General features: G+C 44.4%; 1 protein-coding gene across 1 annotated transcript in view; it reads right to left on the bottom strand.

The window, feature by feature from the left end:
• Positions 1-731: 731 nt before the first annotated feature.
• Positions 732-26,737, bottom strand: part of WDR4 (WD repeat domain 4) — a 44,108-nt gene continuing 18,102 nt past the window's right edge. The window contains exons 4-11 of the mRNA XM_006893933.1: positions 17,345-17,501; positions 16,651-16,763; positions 7,939-7,999; positions 7,330-7,428; positions 4,057-4,121; positions 2,372-2,555; positions 1,392-1,461; positions 732-925 (exon numbers count right to left, since the gene is read on the bottom strand). Of these exons, the coding sequence (XP_006893995.1) occupies positions 732-925; positions 1,392-1,461; positions 2,372-2,555; positions 4,057-4,121; positions 7,330-7,428; positions 7,939-7,999; positions 16,651-16,763; positions 17,345-17,501 (943 nt within the window). The remainder of the gene's footprint in view (positions 926-1,391; positions 1,462-2,371; positions 2,556-4,056; positions 4,122-7,329; positions 7,429-7,938; positions 8,000-16,650; positions 16,764-17,344; positions 17,502-26,737) is intronic.

Raw genomic sequence — 26,737 nt, forward strand, 5'->3', positions numbered from 1 at the left:
TTACTAATAATTCCCCTTTAACATGGCATTTCCCTCTAGGGCTTTCATGTCCTAGTTTTGAAAATAGTCCATCTTCTGTACCAGGCAGGGCTGCCCAACAGAACTCTTAAAGGAAGGAAATGTTCTCCATCAGCACATCCAGAGCTCTGGGAGGGGAGATAACGCAAAGATGGCCTGGACAAGGTCTACAGGTTTCCTCCAATATGAAGGACCAAACAAAATATTGACGCTGATTCCACTACTTCACTGGCAGGATCTTCAGCTTGCACAATTTCACAAGGCTTCGCTTCAACCACAACGCTCTGCCAGTATAGTCCAAAGAAGTTGCACTACTAACCCAAAGGTTATGCATCTCTGCCAGTTCGAATCCACCAGTGGCTTCAAGGAAGCAATCTCCTCCTGTGCAATACACAGCCTCCAAAAACCTGCTGGAGGGTCAGTTATGAGTTGGCTCTGACTCAACAGCAATGAGTTTGAGTTCTGAGTTTCCCTCAACCAGAAGCAGCACAAAACTCAGAAAGGAGGTTGGGGACATGCATCCTTCAGAGCTGAGGGCACATCCAATCCAGTCAGCCCCAGCAGCCAGGGGACATGGACAGTCTCACCATCACCGAGAATGGGAGTCATAAACAACACCCACTTGGTTCTTCTTCCAGAAGATGACAGGGTGAGGGGAGCAGGACCAATGGTGCACACCTTCCACAAGGTGTGCTCACCCCTGGGTGTTGGAATCAGCAGCCCAAGGATTCTTCACCTGATTTCAGCTTCTTGGTGTGCCCATTGGGCCCTGGCTGTGGGCTCTTTCGTCGCTGTCTCTTCAGCTGCTGCAGCTGCAGTCTTTCTTCCTTCTTCTTCAGGTAGGCTGTCATGTTGTCAAAAGTGGCCTTGTACAGACTGCTGAAGCTGTCCCCCACACCTGCAGACCCTGGACAGAGACAGAACAGATGCCAAGGGGGACAAAGGTCAGGAAACCACCTATTCAGATACTGCTCCAGTTACTGTGACAAGAACTCAAAGCGCTTCCGCCCTCTATTGGACAAGGCCAAGTGTATTTCCCAAACCAAACTAAAATGGAAAACGGAACAAATCTGTATTCAAGGAGGAGACCTTGGCCCATGGAAACCCATGTATCTTAGCGGTTTCAATGGCTGATTTCTCAGCAGTTGGTCACTAGGTCCTTCTGAGGCACGTCTGGGTAGATTCAAACTGCCAGCCTTTGAGTTAGCTGTACTAACCATTTATACTACTCAGAGACTTCATGCAGTTCCAATATACTCTACCTTTCTAGTCATCAAGTGGGACCCCAATGTATACGGCACTCTGCAATCTACATTTTTCTACAGACAATTCTGAACTTGTTCCTAAGATGCCATTTACAGTAGTGTTCTCACCTTCTAACATGTCCCAATTCCCTTGAAGATGACCGGACACTTTCCTTAGCACATCATTTTCAGAAATGGACTGAAAAAGACAAATGGATGGAATACTTTTCTCAGAAAAAGCCAGCACTGGAACCAGCAGGCACTGTGTAGCACACGTGATAGGAAATCTGCTGGTGGGCAGATCCACGCAGCCTCCACATGCTGCCGGTGTTCTGGCTCAGACCCAGGGAGGGCGCTGTCCACCAAGCACGTGGTGACTGCTGCTCATGACACACACTCGTGCCAGGAGCGCAGCTGGGGCTCCTGCGGGTTCACCATGCTGAATGCCTCACTCAAGGGGACCACAGACCTGGCCTAAACCCCTAGGAGGCTATTTAGCTCTGCTTGTCAGATAAGAACACCAAAAGGTACGAAGGGTGTCGGCCAAGCCCTCAGTCCAACAAGCAAGTTAAAGGTTACCCAAGTTCCCATGTAATGTCCTCCACAACGTCCTGTTATAAGGGACATTCCCACTTTACAGATGGAGAAACTGACTCAGCGAGGTGTGGGCTCATTCTCATTACCCTGAACAAGCAGCTGCCTCCTCAAGGCAACTCCTCTCCCCACTCTGGGGGCTTCCAAACTATTCACGGTCTCCCCATCGAGGGCCCCAGGCACTTGAGGGACACAGAACTAAGCCACACCAGGTCAGCCTCAATGCAGACAAGATGTATATAATGAGAGCACTGAGGACAATTCACAAAAGCAAGCCATTTAAAAAAATTTCCAAATATGGAATCTATTTCTGGCATCATCAGCTTTGTAGACCCTGGCCAAAAGCTCCCTTCAGCAGCCAGGAGCCCCCTGGTCCCTGCCCCCTCATGTACACAGGACTGGGACTAAGACGGGACAGACCTCAAACACTTTGTGTACAAAGCCAACATCAGTCCCCCACCCTCACAGCTTAAGGGACTATAGGAGCCAGGTCTTTCCAGATGTGTGTCCCTCACCTGCCACTGGCCCTGCACTGGCTGACAGAGCACCAGCGGAGCTTCCTGGCAGTCCTGCAGGACCCACAGACCCTGCGTCTCCTCAAAGGCAACATCCCACACTCGGTGTTGGAAGGACAGCTGCTGCTTATAAACTAGCTGCCGCTGAGGGGCGTCCAGCTGGAAGATGTAGACCACAGGGATACTGGGCATGGAGAGAAGAGAAGATATAGTCAGTACCACCAAGCTGAGTGAGTATCAACCGACATGGACACGTCCCGGCACCTACCACAGATGAGCTGGCCTCATGTGGGGTCCAGACCAGCAGCTCAGCCTCTGCGGAACCTACTGAAATGAAGAGCTTCAGGCCACTACAGACCCACTGAACCAGAAACCTGGGGAGGCTTGGAGGGAGCCAAGAGAGTGCCTATAAATCTTCCAGGTGACTGTGAACACACACTCCAGTTTGAGAATCACTGTTTTAGAACATAGATCAGCAAGTCTTTTCTGCATCTTAGGCTCTGTGTATCATCTGTTTTCTATTATATCCTACTGCTGTTGACCCACATGGAAATTTTACTAGCATATAATCATGTGTCACAAAGCATCTTTTGGATTTCTTTGCAGACATTTAAGAAATAAAATATTTTATCACTCCTAGGCTATACAGAAATAGTAGGTCAAGTCTGCTATACAATAAAATTTAAGTTGCCGAATGAAGTACACTGTTAGGAAAGTAGAGCCAATAATTACGTGTAGACCATGGAATCCTCTCTGCTCTGAAATATAAAGGGAGTTTTTGATGTAAATCATGGCCTATTATGGTTGCTAGGGGTCATCAAGTCAATTCTGACTCAGTAGCCCTGTGCACAACAGAACAAAACACGGCCCAGCCCTGCACAATCGTCATTGTATCGGGGCCCGTGTTGTAGCTGCTGCACACAATCAAGCACTTTAGACTCTCTCCATAACTATAAAGCTAAAGTGCACACACAAGCCCTAACCTGAATCCCTGAGTAACTAAGTCTTTCTCATGTTAGGGACCAAGGCAAATGCACAGGACAAGAGCCAAAGACTCTGGGGGCTTCCCATTAGGGGGAACTTCCTGCATTGCACTGTTCTGGGGGCGTGATTCTGTCCCATCAGTTTACTGGGCGGGTGGGATGTTCTATCACTGCAGTGATTCTATACAATCAACTGGAAGGAGTGGTTGCTATGTACCTTCAAGTGGAAACAGATTTGTAGCTGACACTTCAGCAGGTTTGCAGAGGCAGTTAATCACACAGGAGGAGACTGTCCATCTTTCTCCTGTGGAGCAACGGTGGATTCAAACTGTAAACCTTTGGGTTGGCAGCCCAACTCCTACCCATTAAGCCACCAGAGCAGTACTGCCCCTGGAAATGATTGTATGATGTACATACACACAAAAAATCAGAAGCCATTACTGTCTTTAAAGCTAGAAAATTTTAGCTGAGAAAATCAACTGAGAGAATGCCCTTAAAGAAATTCATAGCCCACACAACAGCATAACCATCAAGTAAAATCCAGTGGAAAGAAAAATTATATCAAAAGCAATGTCTATGTTTTCACCATTTAGGATAATGGAGTCTGTAGGATGAATGCAACAATTCATTTAAATACCACCACCCTCCAACCACACCCAAAAAGCCCATGGAAGAAGTCACACAAGAATGCCAGGCACGTACTTGTCACACAGCAGGGCAACACAGTGGTTCTGGAGGCAGTATGTGATTCGGGACGCAGCAAACCTCTGCAACAAAGAAGAAGCTTAGTGGCCACTGCCACCTAGGAGTGACCCAGATAGCAGTGTCCAATCTGAGAGGAGACTCACAAAACTGAATGACCCACACACGTGGGCGTGGAAGTGGCACAGGGAGAGTCCCAGGCTTTCTGGAAAACCATAGGCCACTCATTCACACACAATTCCCTCTCACTGGGGTGAAGGGTAGAAACTCCAATTAGCTCCAGCCCTTATGTCAGACTTTTTTTAATGTCTCCGAAACGAAACTTGCCAAAAACAACAATAGAGAACTCAAAGGTGGAAAAAAAAGGGAATGTTAATTACCAGAAACATGAACCTGAAGAAGCTGGAGCACAGGGAATCTGAGGCACACAGGTGCTGGCAAGGAGCCAGCCCAACCTGAGTCAGACCTCACACCACGACCGGGAACGAGCACAGCCTCCCCTCCCCAAGTGGCCACACGGGTGAAGTGAGAGTGCAGCAGCTGGACCACGGCCAGGTTAACAGCCTGTGGGTCCTCTGACCCAACCAGACCATGTCTGAGGTGCTCACCTCCAGCACCCTGTCAGGATGACAGGCCTACAGCAACCTATCACGATGGCAGGCCTAGAGCACCCTGTCATGATGGCAGGCCTTCAGCACCCTGTCACGATGACAGGCCTTCAGCACCCTGTCACGATGGCAGGCCTAGAGCACCCTGTCAGGATGACAGGCCTAGAGTAGTCTGAGGGCTGCACAGACCATGAGCAGACACATCCTTCTTTTCACTGTCTCCCTCTCAAAATCAGCACTCACCCCTGGACCAGGGCATAGACACCAAGGGTCCATGAACACCTGTTCTATCAAGCGGCAGGGGTCCAAAGAGAACTGCAGGGGAAACCAGAGCTCTCGGGCCTAGGATACACAGTAGGGCACCCATTCCATCAAGAAATTGCTCACTGGGCAGGGTCATGCACTAGCCACACAAATCCTAGATGAAACAGAAGCAAAATCTTTCCACCCCTGTGCAGGCCTGGACCCAGGCCACTCCAGGAGAGAGCAGAGGGGAGAAGACAAGCATCCTCCAGAAGGAGCATCCCGTCCCCTGATATCCTTGCTTTCTCAAGCCGGCAGGCTCCAGAGCAATAAAAAAGACAGTCAGACCTTTCTGAATGAAAACTTTCCCAGCAACCAAAGATCAACTAACATGACCCCAGAGACACATAACAGGGCTGCAAAGAGATTCAGAGAAATCCATCAACGAGAGGAATCGTAGCAAAAACACAGAGCCTAGTTTTCAAAAGCTAGAGGCCAAAGAGTCAATGAAACAAAGGTAAACAAGCAGGATAACAGCCGGCTCCAAACAGCACTTGGTTCTGTATGTCACCTAAGGCCAAGTGCCAGGCTCCAGCTCCACCACGCTCCAGAAGGGCCTGCGGGCATGGGGACCATGAAAACCATTGTCACTCCCACAGATGCTCCCACTTAAAAGGGACTAGAAATTGTGTTACTGTCACTCTTTGATGGAGTCTATTGTGAGGATAAGGAAATACAGGAAGCTCCAAGTATTTAAACACCATTAGCTTCAGCACTGGACACCAGACAGCTCAGAGAAGCAACAAGTGGCCTCTGACACACTCAGGAAGCACACACTGCCCTCTCCTGTCACCTGGTGATGTATTTAAGCACAGTAAGGATCACTGCACAGGAGGAAGGGTCCAGCAGGTGGCACTGTGTGTCATCCAGGGCCTGCATAAGAGGGCACAGTGGAGGCGCAGACATCCCATAGAGCCAGGTCAGGAAGGTCAAGCTTTAAACAGTGACACCCGTGGAGAAGGGGCACCCAGAGTGCTCCTTGGAGGCAAAGATGATAATGCTTTGTCTCACATACTTTGGGCATGCTGCTTGAAGTTATTCCTTGGAAAAGGACATCATGCTTGTAAAGGTAGAGGGGTGCTGAAAGACAGGAAGACCCTTCATGAGATGGACTGACTGCAGCAATGGGCTCAAGTGTGTCAGAAATTATAAGGATGTTAGAGTAGTGAGAGAAGATCTTCACCCTGAAACCCACAGCGTCCCTTTTCAGCAGGAAGTAGCTAAGAGAATACGCCGTCCCCTTTTCCTTATGACTCAGGGTGAAGTCTCTCTCAGGGAGGAGTGATAGGGAATGGCAAAGGACACACAGACAAAGAAGATTAATCAGAACTGGCTTTGACAAGCACTGTGGCATTTGGACAAGAACAAACTGGGAGGAAGGTAGAGAGAATAGTGCAACAATGAATGAGTGGAAGCCCAAAATCTCTGTAAATGTTTATGAAAATTAATAAAAATATAATTATAGAAAAAAAAAAGAAATTATAAGGATGATACCAGATAAGACAGGGTTCAAATCTGTTGTTCATAGGGGCGCTATGAGTCATACCACCAGCCAACCCCTCAGCACTGCCAGGAAAGCAAAACGGTGGTTCCTGTGAAAAGCTGAGGAATGAATGAACATGCATAGAGCACTGGAGCCAGGACAGCTACTGAAAATTGCAAAACGCACTGCCCAGGAAGCACAGCCCAGGTCAGGCACAAGTGATACCTGCAGGAGAACAAGGGGCCCAGGAGGCTGTGCTGCGTGCACCCTGAGAAGACAGGGCAGGCAGGAAGCAAGAGGGCATAGGTGGCAGAACCCTGTGCAAAAAACGAGGGTCATGGGACACTTGACCTATATACAACATAGGCTGAACAGGAGGCTGGAAACTGAGCGAAGGCCTTGTCTCCTCCCCACCAGGTTTGCATCTCACCTGGCTGAGTTTCCACCTGGCACTGCTCACCAGACAGAACAAAGCACCCAGTAAGATGACATAACCAATGCATGCAAAATTTATGAGCAACAGGCTCAGCACTTCCTGGCCCTAAACGCAGAGGTTGCTCAGGGCAGAATCCCACTAAACACCACACAGCACTCACATCCCCATCCTCTTGCCAAGGCTGCTGGCTCAGGTACAGTGTTCTCCATTTCAGGCAGGAGGCAGAGGTGAATGATCCTTCTATGCACAAAAGCTGAGACTCACACACCACATCCACTGGCATGACAGATACCCTCAGTACTGAAATACCCGGCTTCCTCACACTGGGAGACATCTGGCATTAGTGCCAACAAAGTGCTGCCAACATAAAAGCAAGTGTTCTCACAGAACCGAGGGGACTGGGTACATGCTGACAAGTCCAGGTTAACCACATGGCACCTTACCTTCTCATTCTGGGGGGCATCTGGCTCCTGAAGGCTACTCACAAGACAGCAGTGTAGCTCCCGCCCGCTTGGGTACTCCCAGAGCCGCAGAGTGCCGTCCTGCACGCCAAGCACACAGGTTAGCCCAAGCCCAAAGGAAACAAGGGATCAGGCACTCAGCTGTGGTCTGTGAAAATGCTGATGAGTGGGAGACACATGGCCTCCATAAACCAGAGACACCCTGGTCATCACACTGCACAGGAGCTCACGTGAAGAGTGGGGGAAATTACAGTCAATGGACCAAGAGCATAAGACAAGCTGACAGTCTTGCTCTAGGAAGTTGCAAACCATGTCTGGTGAGTTCACACTCACAAACATGTACACGCGTGCACGCACACACACACACACACACAAATACACAGCAGGGAGGAAGGAGCAGGTCAGGGTGCTCTACTACTTAGGATGGGCAAGCACCACCTAGTGGGCAGCCAAGGACAAGGGGTGTCTGAACTTCAACCCACAAAGGATGCCCTGCACCTGAGAAACCCCATCACCACCCAACCCCAGCTCTGGGCTCGCAGCCCTGCTGCAAGGAAACCAGAGAGAGAGACTGGCACAAGCAGCACTCACCCCAGAAGTGGACAGCAGCAACTCCGGTTGGTCGGGCACCACAAATATGCGGCTCACGAACCTGCAGTGAGAAGACAAGGAGCAGCAATCAGCCCAGGCTCTTTGGCATCAGCACATGGAGGAGGCAGCCTGGAACTCGGGAAGCAGAGGCCTCCTCACCCTGACCTTAACAGATCTGTCTATCCCCAAAAAAGGAGTGCATGTGGTAGGAGTTGGGGACATGTGTGCTGTCCTCAGGACTAGACCAATAGCACATGAGCATTTCCACGAGGGGTGCTCCCAGCCCAGGCACTGCCCCCGCCAGTCATGGCCACTGAGCATCTTCTCACCTATTGTGAGGCACCCATGTCAGTATCCATCAGCCACTGAGTGGTGATGGTACCTCTAATGGACAGGGAAACCCAGAGAGAAGAGCTCAGAGGAGGGAAAGGATGTAGAAACAACCATACCCACACACAGCCAGGTCCTGGGCATAGAAGCCCCCTCAATGGAACAGGACAAGTCTGGTTATTCCCCAACTAACTCACAGCCTTGGCACCAAAAATCTGAGTGTCTAGGCCAATGACTCAGGAAAGGAGCTGTCTTGGCTGGACCACATCAAGTATTCCACGCAGAGCTCTACCTGTGATAGTCACAGAACGCCACGTGACAGCTGCTCTCCTGAAAAAGCAGTGGTTTAGACTGGACCCCAGGGGGCAGCATGACCCCAAAGCCCAATGCAGGCCTGTCAGTAGCCTTCACACGTAAAGGGTGGGAAGTACGCTCACTCGTGCCAGCTCAGCCATTGAAATGCAACCACTCCTTCGCTGGTCCCTTGGGCAGGCCCACCAGGCTCCACCCCCAATCAGGTCCCTCCTGACCTACCACAACCCCTTCCCAAGGGCTGCCTTCCACAAAGATGCTAGGGATCTCAGTTTCAAAAGGAAAAAGAGAAAATATACATTCCAGAAACAGCATAAGCAGCTGGAGGAGCGGCAAGCTATATAGAAACAGACCATGAGACTTATGTGGTGCACAGAGACCAATGCAGTGTGACACAGAAAGTAGGAATTTGAGTCAGAACTTTTATTAAAATAATTAGTTTAGGAGACACAGGAGCAGCAAGCCACGGGCCCTGGCAGAAGCCACCAGCTGAGTCCCGGCCAGAAGCCACCGGCCGAGCCGCTGTGGGACCCACCCTCCAGGAGCAAGCAGGTTCTTTGAAGAACAAACTGTTATCTGGCTTGACCACACAGGACCCCTTAACTAAGGCAAACAGGGTAACATGGCCCCCTTGATGGAGGCGAGAAGCCATTTCGAGAAGAGAACAGGCTTCCTCCTTGGACACTCAGGTACTTTCGGGAACAAATCTAGGGGCTTTTCAAAATATTGCTGTGGACCAACATGGACATTTGAGAATCATGGGAACTGCAAATATTGGTGGGGTGCAGCGAGATTTGGCAGGGTACAGTGAGCCTCAGTGGTGGGGAGCAGGGAGCTGCAGCGGGACCCACCCTCCAGGAGCAAGCAGGACAGCCTGAAATTGAGTAAATGTCTCCCCCGCATCCCTCTCCCTTGTGCATCTGTGTGCACATCACTCCCAACCCACACATGAGTCAGCACGTGCTACCCACCCTTCACGCATCCACTTGTGCACCTGCCCAAACTTCTTCTGGGGAAGTGATGTCAGATCAAGAACCAGCTATTGCCTCAGGCACGAAAAAGTCTACCACAGCAATGTCCTGAAAGAAGCAGACTACCTCACTCCCCGCACACGCACAAAGCAAGAAATCACCATTAAAAAGTGACACAGTAGCAATTGATTTCCTGAAGCCACAAAATCCTATAGAACTTTCTGACACAGAATTTAAAAGAATAATGATTGAATATTTTCAATGGGTGAAAAACAAACTTGAAGAATTACAGGACACTGCAAGCAAAAAATCAGGAGGAGTTTAAAAAAAAAAACCTATCCAAAACAATGCAGATAAAACTAACGAGATATTTGAGGCACTAGATAAACAAGAAACCACGATCCAAAATATGAGGTTGAAGGTTTCAGATGCTGTCAACATGACATAGGGACATATGAACAGAGTTGAAGAGATAGAACACAGAAGCAGTGAAAAAGAAGATAGAATCATCACAACTGATTTGCTAAAGAAAAAGCCGAAACCAAAAAAAAAAGGAAAAAGAAGAAAACCTAAGAATACTGTAGGACCCCATCAAGAGAAATTACATGTGCATCATCAGAATCCCAGAACAGGAAGAAGCAAGTAAAGGCACCAAAAAAAGTTTTGGAAAAATTACTAGAAGAAAATTTCCCAGGCATAATGAAAAATGATAGAATATATATTCAAGAAGCTGAGCAAACACCATATAGAACAGACCCCAAAAGAAAAATACCAAGGCATACCACAGTCAAATTTGCCAGAACCAAAAGAGAGAATTCTGAAAGCAGTGAGGAAGAAACAGAGTACACTGTAAGGGAGAGCAGATAAGATTAAATGCAGATTTCTCAGCAGAAACCATGTGAGCAAGAAGACAATGGAAAGACATATATCAAACATTCAAAGAACACAACTGTCAACCAAGATTATTTTACCCAGCAAAACTGTCCATCAAATATGAAGGAGAGAGCATGATATTCCCAGAAAAGAAGAACCTAAGAGAGTTTGTAAAAACAAGACCAGCATTGCAGGAAACATTGAGAGACGTCCTTCTTCCAGAGGTGCCACAGAAAGCAGGATGGACCAAAGTAACTAGCAACAACCCCAAAAAGAACTCAACAAAATGACAGCAATAAAACCCTGCCTTTCAATAATCATACTGGACGTGAATGGTTTGAATGCACCACTGAAGAGAAAAAGAGTAGCAAATTGGATAAAAAACAAAATCCATCAATATGTTGTCTACAAGAGATACACCTGAAAAATCAAGATAAAGAAAGACTAAAAATAAAAAGGTGGGGGAAAATATACCAAGCAAATGGCAACCAGAAAAAAAACAGAAGTAGTGATATTTATCTCTGGCAAAATAAATTTCAATTCAAAAACCACCACAAATGACAAGGAAGATCACTACATAATGCTCAAACGGTTAATAGAACAAGAGGACATAACAATATAATAAGTTAAGTATCTATGCACCACATGAAAGATCTGCAAAATATATAAAACAAACATTAACAAAACTGAAAAAGGAAATAGATAACACTACTATAGAAGTTGGAGACTTCAATACATGCCTCTCAAGAAAAGACAGAACTACCAGAAAAAAACTCAACAAAGATGCTCAAAAATTAAACCACACAATAAACCAACTCGACCTCATAGATATTTATAGGCCAATGCACACACACACAAAAAAAGAAAACCCAACACAGTATACCTTCTTCTCCAATGTGCATGAAACATTCTCCGGAATAGATTACATTTTAGGTCACAAGGCAAGCTTCAATACATTCAAAAGCAAAGAAATAATGCAAAGCATTTTCTCGTAGCACAATGCAACAAAATGAGAAATAAATAACAAGAGGATAAAGGAGAAAAAACCCATTTGGAAGCTGAACAACACCTTGCTTGAACATGAATGGGTACTAAAAGAAATAAAAAATGAAATTAAAAAAACTCTTGAAACAAATGACAATGAAAACACCACTTACTAAAACCTCTGGGAAACAGCCAATGCAATAATCAGAGGTCAATTTATAGCAATAAGCAAACATCAAAAGACAGGAAAAAATGACCATTGATTTTCTCACCCAACATCTCCAACAAATTGGAAATGAACAGCAAGAAAACCCAACATCCACAAAAGACACTGAAATTATAAAAATTAGAGCAGGAATAAATTAAATAGAAAACAGAAAAACAATTGAAATCATCAACAAAACTGGGAGTTGGTTCTTTTAAAAGGTCAATAAAATTTAAAAACCAGTAGCAAAACTAACAAAGGAAAAGACACAAATTATCTGAATAAGAGATGAAATGGGCAATGTCACAACAGAGCCAACTAAAATAAAAAGACTAACATTGGAATATTATACTAAAAAAATGTGAAAATCTAGAGGAAACAGACAATACTTAGAAATTCACAACCTACCTAAACTGACACCAACCAAAATTGAACTCCTGAACAGACCCATTATAAAAGAAGAAATTGAAAAGGTAATAAAACAACTTCCAGCCAAAAAAAGTCCTAGACCAGATGATTTTACAAGTGAATTTTATCATTCAGAGAAGAACTGTCACCAATTCTACCTAAAGTATTTCAGAAAATAGAAAAAGATGGAATTCTCCCAGACTCATTCTATGAAGCAAACATATCCCTGATTTCAAAGCCAGGAAAAGAAACCACCAAAACAGAAAACTATAGGCCAATATCTCTCATGACCATTGATGCAAAAATCCTGAATAAAATCTTGGCCAAAAGAAACCAACAATACATTTAAAAAAAAAAAAAAGAAAACCCAACACACCCTGACTAAGTGCGATTCATAATTAGTATGTAAGAATGGTTCAACATAAGAAAAACAATCAGTGTAACTCATCAAATTAACAAAGCAAAGAACAAGAACCACATGATCCCATCAATTGATGCAGAAAAGGCCTTTCACAAAATCCAACACCCTTTCCTGATTAAAACACTCAACAAAATAGGATTAGAGGGGAATTTCTACACCATAGTAAAAAGTATATATACACAAACCCAAGAGCCAACATTATTCTCAATGGAAAGAGATTCCCCTTGAAAACAGGAACTAGGCAAGGATGCCCATTATCACCTCTCCTGTTCAATATTGTACTGGAAGTCTTAGCCATAGCAATAAGGCAAGAGAAGAAAGCAAAAGGTATCCAATTGGTGAAGAGGAGGTAAAATTACCTCTCTATGCAGATGATATGATAGTATACTTAGAAAACCCTAAAGACTCAGGAAGAAAACTACTAGACGTAGATGACCAATTCGGCAAAGTGGCAGGATATTAAGATCAACACACAAATATCAATAGGATTTTTCTACAGTAACAAAGAGAATACTGAACTGGAGCTAAGAAAAACAATACCCTTCACAATAACTAATCACAAGATTCAATACTTGGGAGTAAATGTAATCAGAAGCACAAAGGATCTATTCAAAGAAAATTACAAAACAATACTACAAGAAACAAAAGGAGAACTGGAGAAGTAGAAGAATATCCTTTGCTCACGAATAGGAAGACTCAATATTGTGAAAATTACAGTACTAGAAAGGCAATTTACACATTCAATGCAAGCCCAATACAAGTATCAATTCCATTCTTTAACGAGATAGAAAATGCAATCTCCAATTTCATTTTAAATGGAAAGAAGCCCCAAATAAGCAAAGCACTCCTTAAAAAGAGAAACAAGATAGGAGGCATCTCACTCCCTGATTTCAAATTCTACTACACTGCTGTGGTGGTCAAGACAGCATGGTACTGGTACAATGACAGACATATAGATCAATGGAATAGAACTGAGAATCCAGAAATCATCCCATCTACCTATGGTCAACTGATTTTTGACAAGGAATTGAAATCAGTTAAATGGGAAAATGACAGCCTTTTTAACAAATGGGGCTGGCAAAATTGAAAAACTATCTGTAGAAAACTCAAGCAAGATCCACACCTCACTCCATACAAAAAACAACTCAAAGTGGATCATGGACGTAGGACTAAAACCCAGGACTATAAACTTCATTAAAGAAAAGCTCAGAAGAACTCTAGAAGTCCTAATCTATAACATAAACAGTCTTCCAAGCATCCTGAAAAATTTACAACCAGGAGAGGATAGAATAGATGAATGGGACCTTCTAAGACTCAAATCCTCCTGCACATCCAAAAACTTCTCCAATACGGTAAAAAGGGAAGCCACAGATTGGGGGAAAAAAATATTTGGTAATGACATGTAAGGCAGGGACTTATATCTAGAATATATAAGATATTTGAAGACCACAATAAGATAAAGGTAAACAACCCAGTTGAAAAATGGCCACAGGATATGAACAGACACTTCACCAAAGACATTCAGACGGCAAACAAACACATGAAGAAATGTTCAAAATCCTTACCTCTAAGAGAGATGCAAATCAAAACAACTATGAGATATCATCTCACCCCAGTAAGAATAGCAAAATTTAACAGAACAGCAAACACCAAATGCAGGCAAAGTTTTGGAGAAACTGGAACCCTTACTCACTACTGGTGTGAGTGTAAAATGGTGCAATCACTGTGGAAGGCAGTATGGTGCTTTCTCAAAAAGTTGCAAACAAAAATACCATCTGACCCAGCAATTCCACTACTGGGAATATAGCCTAAAGAAACCATAACCACCACCCAAGTAGATGTATGCAGCCATGTTTATTGTGGCTTTGTTCACAAAAGCAAAGAGTTGGAAACAACTCAAGTGCCCATCAACAAACAAATATATAGAGAAACTCTGGTATACTCACACAATGGAATACTAGGCTGCACTGAAAAACAAGGAACTCATGAAATATTATACAAAATGGGTGACCCTGGAGGACATTATGCTGAGTGAAATATCTCAGTCACAAAAGGACAAATATTGTATAATTGCCACTGTTGTAAAATGGACTGATATCAGGGTTGAGAGAAGATTGAGAAAGAAGGGATAAATAATGTATACTACATTGAAACAGATGAGGGAGAGAACTACAGTGGAGTTCTTTTACTTTTCAAAGAGAAGACAAATTGGGTGGGGGGTGGGCAAGGAGAAATATACAACAAACAGATGCATGGAAATCCAAAGTCTCTGTAAACTTTTATTAAAATTAATAAAAAAAGAAAGAAAAACCCATTAAAAAAAACAAAACAAAACAACAAACCACCATACATTCCAGGACAAACATCCCATGCCTTCATGGCACACAGTTTTCATTCCAGAGGGATCAGGTCCTTTTCAACTTCTCAAGAAGAAAGAAGCCATTACCTCTTTCAAATAAATATCTACTAACCCCTTATCACAAGCACAATGCTGACTAAGGGTAGAGCAACAAGCAAAACCCACAAAGTTGGAACTGGCATACTGGAGGAACACAAGCAGGTATGTGAACGTGAGTGAAGGGCCAAACACAGTGCTGCCCTGAAGAATGTGAGCTGAGCCACACAAGTAGGCATGACTCTAACTGTTCTTCTAGGAGTGGAAATTATAAAGGGACCAGAAACAAGTGAAATTAATTTTAGCAACTTATTTCTACTTCCTTGTAAGGAGGGACAGGTTTTGGAGAGGGGACATCATGCTTGGGAGGGTGGAGGGACGGCATAGGAGGGGAAGGCCCTCTATGAGGTGGATTGATTCAATGACTGGGGCAATCAGGATGGGTGTATCAGACACAGTGCGATTAGCACAGGACAGAGCGGAGTTTAGGGCTGTTGTACATAGGGTCACTATGAGTTGCAAGCAATTTGACGGCACATAACAACAACAACATTTCTACTTCACACAGTATATCCAAAATATTGCCTATTAATCCATAATCAATATAAAGAATTACTGAGATGAAATGTGTCCCAATCTTCTTCAAGTTAAGCCTTTGAAGTTGGCCCACCTCACCTTAGACTTGCCACACGTGGCATGTGCCTCATGGCTCCCATGCTCGATAGTGGTGGCTGAGGAGAAAGTGCCAGGTGGGGAGGGAGTCCTGTGAGGTAGCGGCCAGGGAAGGCCATGCTGAGAACAGGCGGCAGCAAACTCAGAGCTAAGACTCCAGAAAGAGTGTGGGATATGGGGATAAAAAGCAGTTCTTCCTCAAAATAGAAAGGAGCAAAGGTCCTGTGAGTAGCAGGCTTGGTGGGGTTGGCCCAGCAAAGACCCTAGGAAGCACAGAGCAATGGAAAAGGGCCAGAAATCTTGTGGGTCACAAAGGCTCCAGATTGCTGACTATTACAAAAGCAAACAAAATATAAGCTCTCACGAAATATAAAACAAGTGCCCAAAAATCCTCTTAAGGTAAAATGTCTACTTTCCATTAGAAACCAAGACAATATGAGCAACCCCAGAACTGAAGTCAGTCCCTCCAATATCCCCCCATTCTCTCAAATTATGCATTTTCAAACATTTCAGCCAATTAAACAAAGTGCTTTTTCTCTGAGAAAGTTCTAATTAGCCTTTGCCTGAGAAAAGTATTCTTTAGAAATGTCATTCTTATCCATCAATGTTCCATTAAGAAAAGAGAGCTTCTGTGCCAGCAGGCAAGGGTAATGGCCACTGCCGAATTCAAGGCTCTTTGCTCCTTTGACAGTTAAAATCAGTATGATGGTCACTACCAAACTGCCCAGCAGACCCTGGGCCTCCACCCAGAGAGCTGTTCTGGAGGTCCCAGAACCAACCTCCGATGGGAGCTGATGTGCAGTAACAGCCCAGAGGCACAGGCTCAGGGCCAGGTCCTTGCTCTCATGCTCCTGATCACACTAACACAGCAAAAATGCCCCGTCTGTTCTGGCTAAGACTTCAGTAGAAATAAAAACAAAAAGTCCTGAAACTCCTTAGGACTAGGAGGGATTGCAGACGAGCAAATGACCACTGAGCCTGACAGCACTTCCAGGGATGACACCTGGGTGGGGGAGGTAAGCACCTCCACAAACAATGACCCCCCCCCCACCTTCACGTCTATAAATCCCAGCTCATGCTGAGCCTGAGAGAGTGCATGGGGGGGGGGCGGGGGGGAGAGGTGCACGGGGAGGGCACTCACTCAGTGTGTCCCAGGCAGAAGGACTCAATGTTGTGGGGTGCTGCCGACCAGCTCACTCGGATCTTCTCATCTCGGTCTGCAGTGAGCACATAGCGGTCATCAGGACTCACCGCCTGCATAGAGGAGACAAGGGAAAGAAGATGCAACAGCTGCATGTCATGATGCCCCGGACTGTCCTCCAGTGTCTGGGACCCACCAATGCCCCAAATGACTTTCAATGGTGTTGGGACAGCAGCATGACCCAACACCACAACTGTTGCAGACACTGCTCTGGACACACAGGAGCTTTACTTCCCTAAAATTGAGGACACAGAGCAGCTTCAGTTTAACTAATACATGAACCACTCTCTCTGCTCTGAGCCACTCATCCTTTTTGTTTTTGTTTCTGCGGCACTATTCTTATGCTCAGCCTCCATCACAACTATCCCTTCACTTCTTTCAATGTCTCAGGAGTGGCACGAGTCACCACTAGGGGGCCCTCTTCTCCTTCCAAAGATTTTGACCCCAATGCCTTAACAGAAAAGGAGCACAAGTATGTTTTACCAAATTGACACAGAAATATTTAGCAAGCTGCCTCCTTGGAGCTGAATACATCTCAGACCTAATAATGCATGACACGACGCTAGAGAGAGCCCTGTGGAATGGTCAAGACAGACTAACACAGCAGGTGCCAGCAAAGCCGGCATCTACCTACCACATCCAACAGCATAGACAGGTGCCCCAGCTCGAGCTTCCCGCAGCCCTGGGGCTCCAACACGGAGAAAGAGTAGACGTCCCCAGACTTGTCAGCCACCAGGACCTTCTCCTCAGAGGCCGTAAAGGTCAGGGCGGTGCACCGTCTCACCACGGTTCTGGAAGGCCAGAGTGAGTGCTCAGGTTAGTTGTAAAGTCCACATTAGGTCCTCGGACAGACCTCAGAGCTGTGTCAGGTAGTATACATACTGGTGTAGGTACTGAGGTGTTACCCTGTTACCAATGAGAGTGCTAGACAAGTGGAGCCATTAAAACAAATGCAACAAAGCGAACACCCTAGACAGTCTGGCTTTGATATTTTGCCTTTTTAAAAACGCTTCTAATGGCAGGATTCAAAGCAGTAGTGTAAGCCTCTGCGTGACCCTCCATGAGCCTGCTCCCTGGATCGAGGCTTGTGTGCTGGGGGCTGCACAGAGGGCTGCCCAGGCCTGAGGTCGCAGTCAATGTGCATGTCCACACAAGTCTTGCCCATGGCCGGGGTCGTGAGCTCCTGCACCACACAGGCAGTCTGCTCAACATGGTGATTTGGTGTTAGCCATTAATAGCAAGGTGATGTTCACATTCCATTACCATAACTTGGGTCAGGATCTGTGCCACGTCCACATGTCTTTATCATCCGCCCTCACAACTCTATTGGAGGATAATGTGTGCTCCAAGAGGCAAGGAATCTGGACTTACTGACTTTATAAAGATGTAAAATAAAACACTCCGTATACATAAAAAGTAACACATTGTCTCTGGGAAGAAGGGCAGCTGTCCTCGTCCCTCCGTGCACTAATCTATATGCAAGCCTAAGTTCCCCAGAAAGCTCTGAAGTTCACACAGTCCCCACTGCAGCTGGACAGTCATCAGATCTTAGCTGAAAATGAAAACTGGAGCTTAAAGGAGTGATATTCTCAACACAGGGACTGGCAAGAGCCTGCATTCCAGAGCCCAGGACAAAAGGATGAAAGAAGAAAGGGACAAAGCCCTTCCAGCTGTTCTGTTCATCTGCACTGAGGCGCCTGTAACAGCTGAAACTCCTCCCCCACAAGCTTATTGGTGCCAACGGAACTGCAGAAGGGGGGCTACAATGTGTTAAATATGGAGAAAACAATGACAAGAGAACGACAATTAAGCTGGGGTGAGATTCATCAAAATTCTCCCTGTACTGTCACTGAAACAGCCTGGGGGGTGCAGCAACACTGCCCTGTGTCCAAGCGGGCTAATTAAGCAGCTGCAACTGAAAACCCCCACAGCAAGGAAAGACTGACACCCACAGAAAACAACGGCTCTGGGGCTGGCGACCTCGCTTACACTTGGGCACCAAGAAGCCCTTCTCCTGACGTACCCTTCTTGCCCCCAACTTTACCCCAGGTTTCTCCCTCCCCATCTGCCCTCACATCCAGCTCAGACAACAAAAATTGGAATTCCTCATCTGGTCCCGCTGTCTTGTGCTCTCTGCAGCTCAGCCTGAATGTGTCCTGCAAGCATGCCAAGACAGATCATATTCTGTAGTCTGATGTCTGGCTCTGTCATACAGTGAACTGTGTTTTCCAAAAGTATATGCTGAAGTCCTAACTGCAGTGGGAACTCCATATACCCAGCTTTGGGTCTCTCTTTTTTTTTTTTTAATTCAACTATGGGTTGGTTCTTTCTTGTCTCTGCTCTCTGCACAAGGTCACGCTGTGCAGCCTATGCTCCCACTCACTGAGGCCATGGTCACTGTTCACGCACCTCGACATCATCATCCACAGCCTCAACACTGGACACTCTCTGACTCAGCCCTCCAGGCATACAGCCCCTTCCCAGCTAAACAGTGCCAACAGTGTCAATGGTGGAACACTGGAAAAAAATAGAAGGGTACAACAACAGAACAGAAATAATATTCAGGATCGCTCTTTCACAACTTATAAATCAAGTGAAGGAAACAAGTGACCTCTCCCTCAGATCATAAAACAAGATACAAAATAGCATGCAGTCAATGCTACAGTTTTACACCTGCAAATGGTTACTCTTGTACAAACTGTAAAGGCACTGGCCACAGTGTTTCTTACTCACAAAGGGTATCTCTGGATGGTGAGTGAGGTTAAGGGTGATTTTTTTATTATCATTTTGTTCACTTCTGTGATTTCAGATTTTCTGTATGGACCATAAAAGTAAAAAGGAAAATGAAAAACATTCACATAGCAAGGCACCAGAGAAACAAGTTCCTGGTTATTGTTTCTCTAATCTAAATTAACCATCCCTCAAAGAAAATATCAAGTATGTTTCTGAAAAGGGCATGAACTATGTCAACACAGAAGCCACACACCTGCACCAGTTCTCTTCAGCAAGTCTTTGAAACATTTGCCAGCTGAAGCAAATATACTGAAACACAGGGATCCAAAGTTTCAATGACTCTAAAGAGATCTCCTTTCACAAATCTGAACAGAGGTATGAAAGTGAGGTTGCTTTTGCAGACAGACATACCTAAAACAAACAGGGAAATCCCAACTTTCTTAATATAGAAAGTGCTCTGGTGATCTAATAGGTACGGATTAGTGCTGCCAATTCAAAGGTGGGTGGTTTGAATCCACCAGCAGGAGAAGGATGGGCGCTCTCCGCCCCGCCCCCCCCCATGCAATCTGCAGCCTCTGAAAACCCAGAGGTCACCCAGGAGTTGGTTCCAACTCAGCCACATTAAAAAACAATAACATTAGAAGGCAGCAAAAAAGACCAACACCAACACCAATTTGGGGGGGGGGGGTGGCAGTAAGATAGTTCACGAATACAAATGTTTCTTGCATATATAAGGTGATCTCCTCAAAGGTGTTCACCCATAATAAACTAAAATAAGACTTTTCTTTTTTAGTCCTATCAAAAATTTCCTTATTAATACTCTGTGTTGTTCTCTCAGAGTAGGGGAAAGAAGCATTCTTACACTCTGAGATATAAGTAAATAGGTTTAAATTTTTTGGGAAATTTGGGATTATTTACCAAAATTACAAATTCACATACTTTTTGATCAAGTATTCAGTGATCTTGGGAAAATTCTGAATAAAGATACAGTGAGAAACAGAGCATTACATCTTTACAGTGTTTTTCATTGAAGCACTTTTTAAAATAGAGCAAGTAAAAATACACTTAAGTGTCTGTGCACAGAGGGACAGGTACAAACATACTGCACACACATACAAGGGAATGCACACAGCCATTACCACCTCTTGATTTCTATCTTCAAAAAAATCTTTACCTGGACTCCCTGTTCCAGGTATGTCTGTAGAAGCTACAATACCTGAACCTTACTGCTCTGTCAACACAACCTTCCAGTTTTATAAGACACCCAAGTCTTCAATACCCCAGACAAACACCCTTCGTATGATCATTCCTTATGTTCCCTCATCAACCTGGGTGGCTTGGTGCTGGCTTACAAAATCCATGGAAGTCATGGGTCAAAGAGTAATTGGTGTTCTATGTTACTGAGCTGGAGAGACTGTGGTCCATCGCCTGGCAGCTCTGGAATCTCTGGAGAGCTTGGAGAAATAATTTAGTATACAAATTGTAGTCTATATTGGAACAAGGTGGCCCAGAGAAGCTTGGGTACAGGCAGTTCCACACCATCAAAACAATTTTAACTTCATCAGAAGAATGTGCTATCAGATTCTGTTCTGTATTTTCTTTTTTAAAAAAATCTTCCAGGGGACAAAACCCTTTTTGAGAATCTAACAAGCCTGTCACAGACAGTGCCAGAAAGATGTGTTTCATCACCAGCATCGTTCAATGGCCAGATGCTGTCAAATTGCTCTTACTAGTGGCAAACACATGTGGGTCAGAGAACTGAGCTCCCAGGGTTTCTGCTCTAGCTAGGTTTTTAGAAGAGCTTCAGACACTTCTTCAGAGGCTCCCCCAAGTAGACTTAAACCATTAATCTTTCAGGTAGAAGCCAAGCATATTAACTGTTAACAGCTAGGGGCCCCTTCTTTTACCAAGGAGAGGGGAAATCTCTACTCGTACTTTAAACTTTCCCCTTCTCCTCCATGGTTATTGTTTAAGTCACTCAAAACTATGGCCAAAAATGCCTCACAGTGTTTGGTGGAGCTCCCCGATTAAAACAAGCTTGGAAGCAGGAGTGGCATCCACTTCTGAAATAGCTTGCCTCCAGAAACCCTATGAACTTGTAGAAATGATGGAAGTTATACATGTGCTCAGGTCTTTCATTCATAGTGTGACTAGGAGTCGTCTATGACTTGACACTTAACAACAGTGTACTTTTAGAGCGGTGAAAATATGGAACATGATTCTGTAATGGCAGCCACATGATACTACTGTTTAAAAAAAAAAATCCATACAGCTAGACAACACAGAGTATACCGTAAATATCAACTATGAAATAAGTTTATAATGCTGTAGCATAGATTGAATTGTGTCTTCCAAAAATATGCGTTATAAATCCAACCCCTCAGTGCCTAAGGTTATAATCCCATTTATAAACTGTTTTTGTTGTTCAGCATTTCTTAAGCTCAAGGAACTGAAGAACAAATTCAAACCTCGAGCTGCTACACTTAAGGATGCTTTAGGCAGAATATTAAATGATCCAGGAAGTATTAAAAGAAAATGGAAGGAGTATACAGAGTCACTGTACCAAAAGGAATTGGCAGACAGAGTAGATTTTCATGAAACAACATATGAGCAAGAGCCTATGGTGATGAAAGAAGTTCAAGGTTCTTTCAAGAAATTGGCAAAAAAATAAGGCCCCAGAAACTTACAGTATACTAATTGACGTATTTCAACTAACAGATGCTGCCCTAGATGTGCTCATCAAGTTGTGAGAAGATCTGGAGAACAACCACTGTCGAATTGACTGGAAGAGATCTTATTTGTTCCCATTCCAGAGAAAGGTGATCCAACAGAGTGTGGAATTTATTAAACAATATCATTAATATCATAAGCAAGCAAGATTCTGCTGAAGGTTATCCAAAAATGACTGGAACAGCGCATCAGCAGAGAATTACCAGAAGTCCAGACTGGGTTTAGAAGGGGTCCTGGTACTAGGGATATTGTAGCTAATGTCAGATGGATCTTGGCTAAAAGCAAGGCGTACCAGAGGAATGTCTGTGTTTCACTGATTATAAAAAATGTTTGTCTGGGGAGCTCCGATGGCCTAGTGGCAAGAAGCTGCACTGCAATCCAGAGGCGCACGGTTCGAATCCATCAGATGCTCTGCCGGGGAAGGAGGGACAATGTCCTCCTGTACCAGTCAGATCTGATTTGACGGTACACACACACAAATAATTTAAAAAAAAAAAGTTTGACTGTGTGGATCACACAAACTGTGGCTGACTCTGAGAATGGGAATCCCAGAATACTTGATCGTGCTAATGCAAAACCTATACTTGGACCAGGAGGCAGTCATCAGAACAGAACAAGCAAACTTTATGGTTCAAAATTGGGAAGGGCGAAGGCCAGGAATGTGTCCTATCTCCACACTTTCTCAACCTATATGCAGAACAAATTATACAGAAGGCTGGGCTGTATGAGAAGTGTGGCATCAGGATTGGTGGAAGATTCATCAACAATCTGTGTTATGCAGATGACACAACCCTGCTTGCTGAAACTGAGAAGGACCTGAAGTGCTTGCTGCAGAAGGTCAAGGACTGCAGCCTTCAATATGGATTGAGTATCAATATCAAGAAGACAAAGATTCTCACCACTGGGCCAACTGGCAGCATTAGGACTGATGGTGAAGAGACTGACATTGTTAACAGCTTTAGCTTGCTTGGCTCCACAGTCAACTCTCTTGGCACCAGCAGCCAGGAAATTAAAAGACGTATTGCGATGGGAAAGTCTACTGTTAGGGACCTCTCCAAAGTACTGAAGAGCAGTGGTGTCACTTTGCATACTAAGGTGCGCATGATAAAGGCCATGGTCTTTGCAATCATTTGCTACGCATCAGAAAGCTGGACAATGACTAGGCAGGACAGGAGACTTGATGCCTTTGAGCTGTGGTGCTGGAGAACAGTACTGAATATACCACGGACTGCTAAGAGGGTTGGAGAGGGTTAAACCAGGCTGCTCCTTGGAGGCAAGGATTCTGATGCTTCATCTGACACACTGTGGACATGCTGCAAGGAGGGACCACCAGTTCTTGGAGAAGGACATCATGCTTGGGAAAGTGGAGGGACGGCACAGGAGAGGAAGACCCTCTATGAGGTGGATTGATTCAGTGACTGGAGTAATGGGGGTAGGTGTGTCGGAAACATTGAGATTGGCACAGGATAGAGCAGATTTTAGGGCTGTTGTACATAGGGTTGCTATGAGTCGCAATCTACTCAAAGGCACATAACAACAAACAACAAACAAACAAACAACAGGCTTTGTGTAGATTGTGTCTTAGGTCAATCTCCTTCCAATCAGAAGAGCAGAGATGGGGAGGGAGAGACTAGCCACATAAGGGCTAAAAAGGAACTGAAGCTAAAAACGTCAAAGCCCTTCAATAAAGCCAGCAGAGTCAGCATGCCCCTCGGATTGGCATCCAGTACTCACACTGCCAGCCTCCTAACTATGAAAAAGTAAATTTATTTGTTAAAGATATTTATTTGTGGCTTTTGTGTCCCAGAAGCACTAGATAACTATTACACAATTTCTCAATATTAACAAATGTATCACAGGAAAAAATATTGTTAACAATAGGTAAAAATAATACAAAGGAAACACAGGGCACAATTAAATCCTCTATTATCCATAAAACTAAAACTTCTCTTAAAAATAAACTATATTGGGGGGAAATACCTACTGCCAACCACCACCACCTGTGTGTTGGTTTACTGTACCGTGGTGGTGTATGTTAATAGGACACTGTGTCACCTATAAAGGCTGGATTTCAGTGCAGCCTCCAGACTAGGACAACAAAAAAAGGATCTAACAGAAGATCCTTTTAGAAGGACCAACTTCTAAAAAGATTAGCCAGTAAAAACCTTATAAACATCAGCAGATACACTACTGTCAGGCATAGTGCCAGAAGACACTCAGGTTGGAACACATACAACATATGACTAGCGAAGAGTTACCTCCTCAAAGTCAACTTTTATGATGTAGATAGAATAGGGCTTTTGGAACCTTCCTTTGCTGATATGGAACAACCCAAAACAAGAATAAATATTTGCAAACATCCATTAAAAATCAGAACTTGGGATATATGAAGTATGAATCTAGAAAAATAAGAAGTTGTCAAAAATGAAATAGAATGTTTGAATATCAATAACCTACACATAGTGAGCTAAAATGGGCAGTGCTAGCCATTTTTTAATGCAAAAATCATATATACTCTTACAATATCCCACACTTTCATGAGTCTGGAACTAGTGCATGAATCCCACGCCTGACACCAACTGTAAAAAAGAGCAAGTTACTTGGGGACAGCCACATTCGACTATAACAACTCCATCATGGGGAATTGTCCCCATCATCAAAAACAATGCAAAACCAATTCCCAGGAGGTCAGACATGTCTCTAATACTACCACACTTATTTCTACTCCTCCCAACACCAATCTTAATACTCTGTTATTAGATGCCATCAAATATAGCAACTCTATGAACAATAGACCTGACTCCTGTTCTATCTTGTACCATCCTCACTTCTGATACACTTGAGCCCTCTGATTCAGTCACTATGTCAATCCATCTCGATAGGGGGTCTTTCTTTCACTGACTCTCCACCTTACTCATGTGATAGCTAACAGACCACACAGAACCATATTAGGGAGGTCAAAAGCCTATAATTCAGGTTGGCAGCAAACTAAAATTACTCAGTCAGGACAGCTTCTAAAATTTCCTCACAGACACCTCAGCCTTTAGCATCGCAGCTTTAGGCCAATGTTACAAAGTTCTCAGTCCTGCCAATTACGGCTCCCTCTTCCCTTCCCATCCCCATGTCCAATTGTCCAACAAACTTGGGAGAAGGCTCCTAGTTCTAGTTTCATGGGGTAGCAGACAAAAGGTGTATTCCCTCTCACATCAGGTCTCTGGTTCTCTGCTGTGGCTGCTATGACCACTGCTCCCGCAGGCCCTGGTCTAACTGGCACAAGAATCTCTGGCCCTAAAGGGCACGTTGCATTCTCCTGCTTCTTCTTGCTGGTGGTAAAGTTCTCCTACTCTGCTGCTGGATCCACTCAACATAATGGTGAAACTAGCCAACCCCCTTATTGATAGGCTAACAGACCCTATTCATATTATCTTGCCCATCCACAGGGCAAAGCCAAAGTCAAATGGTAGGGAAACCATTTTGAACAACAAACCCTTAATACCACACTAAGAATGCTAAAAGGGAAGATTATCACACTTACTGACGAAGATCAAGAATACACCTGTCAGTGTGGGATATGCCTCAACACAGAAAACAAGACTCCTCACACTGTACTAATAAGCAATATCACAGTAAAAGGAAAATATGGAAGCAGCAGTGAAGATGTAAAATGATGTATTCCACTAGGCAAAAGTGCTGCAAAAGACCTCTTCTAAAGTATTAAAAATCAAAGATGTCACTTCAAGGACTAAGGTACACTTGACCCAAGCCATATTTTCACCTGCTCCATTTGCACACACGAGCAGAACAATGATTAAGGAAGACTGAAGAAGATACCTTGAAATTAGTGTTGGTGAAGAATGTGCATTTGACTGCCAGAACAATGAACAAACTCGTCTTAGAGGATGGACAGTCAGAATGCTTCTTGTTGTTGTTAGGTGTCTTCAATTCCTCTACAACTCACAGCAACCCTATGAATAACAGATCTGAACCCTGGCCCATCCTACACCCAATCTCCATCTTACCTGTTGTAATAACCTTGTCCTTCCTCTCTCTTCTTGACCCTATACCTTTTCCAACATGATGGGTTTTTTCCTAAGGACTGTCCACTCCTGACAATATGTCCAAAGTATGTAAGATAAAGTTTCATCATCCTTGCCTCTAAGGAGCACTCTGATTCCACTTCCTCCAAGACAGATCTGTTTGTCCTTTTAGCAATCCAAGGTATATTCAATACTCTTCACCAAACCCAACAATTCAAAGGCTTCAATTCTTCTTGGACCTTTCTTACTCACCATCCAACTTTCAGATACACAGGAAGCACCATGGCTAGGATCAGGCATATGTGTCTTTGAAGTGACACTGCTGCTCTTTTAGTACTTTAGAGAGATCCCTGACAGAAGATTTTCCCAATAAAACATGTCTTTTGATTTCTTAACTGTTATCATGGATGTAGACTGAGGATCTAAGTAAAATGAAATTGCTGACAACTTCAATCTTTTCTCCATCTGTCATGATGCTGCCTATTGGTCTAGTAGTGAAGATGTTTTCTTTTAAAAAAATTATATTT

The sequence above is a fragment of the Elephantulus edwardii genome, unplaced genomic scaffold (genome assembly GCF_000299155.1).
Source record: "Elephantulus edwardii isolate Elephantulus edwardi_28Jun2011 unplaced genomic scaffold, EleEdw1.0 scaffold00133, whole genome shotgun sequence".
Taxonomy (NCBI): domain Eukaryota; kingdom Metazoa; phylum Chordata; class Mammalia; order Macroscelidea; family Macroscelididae; genus Elephantulus; species Elephantulus edwardii.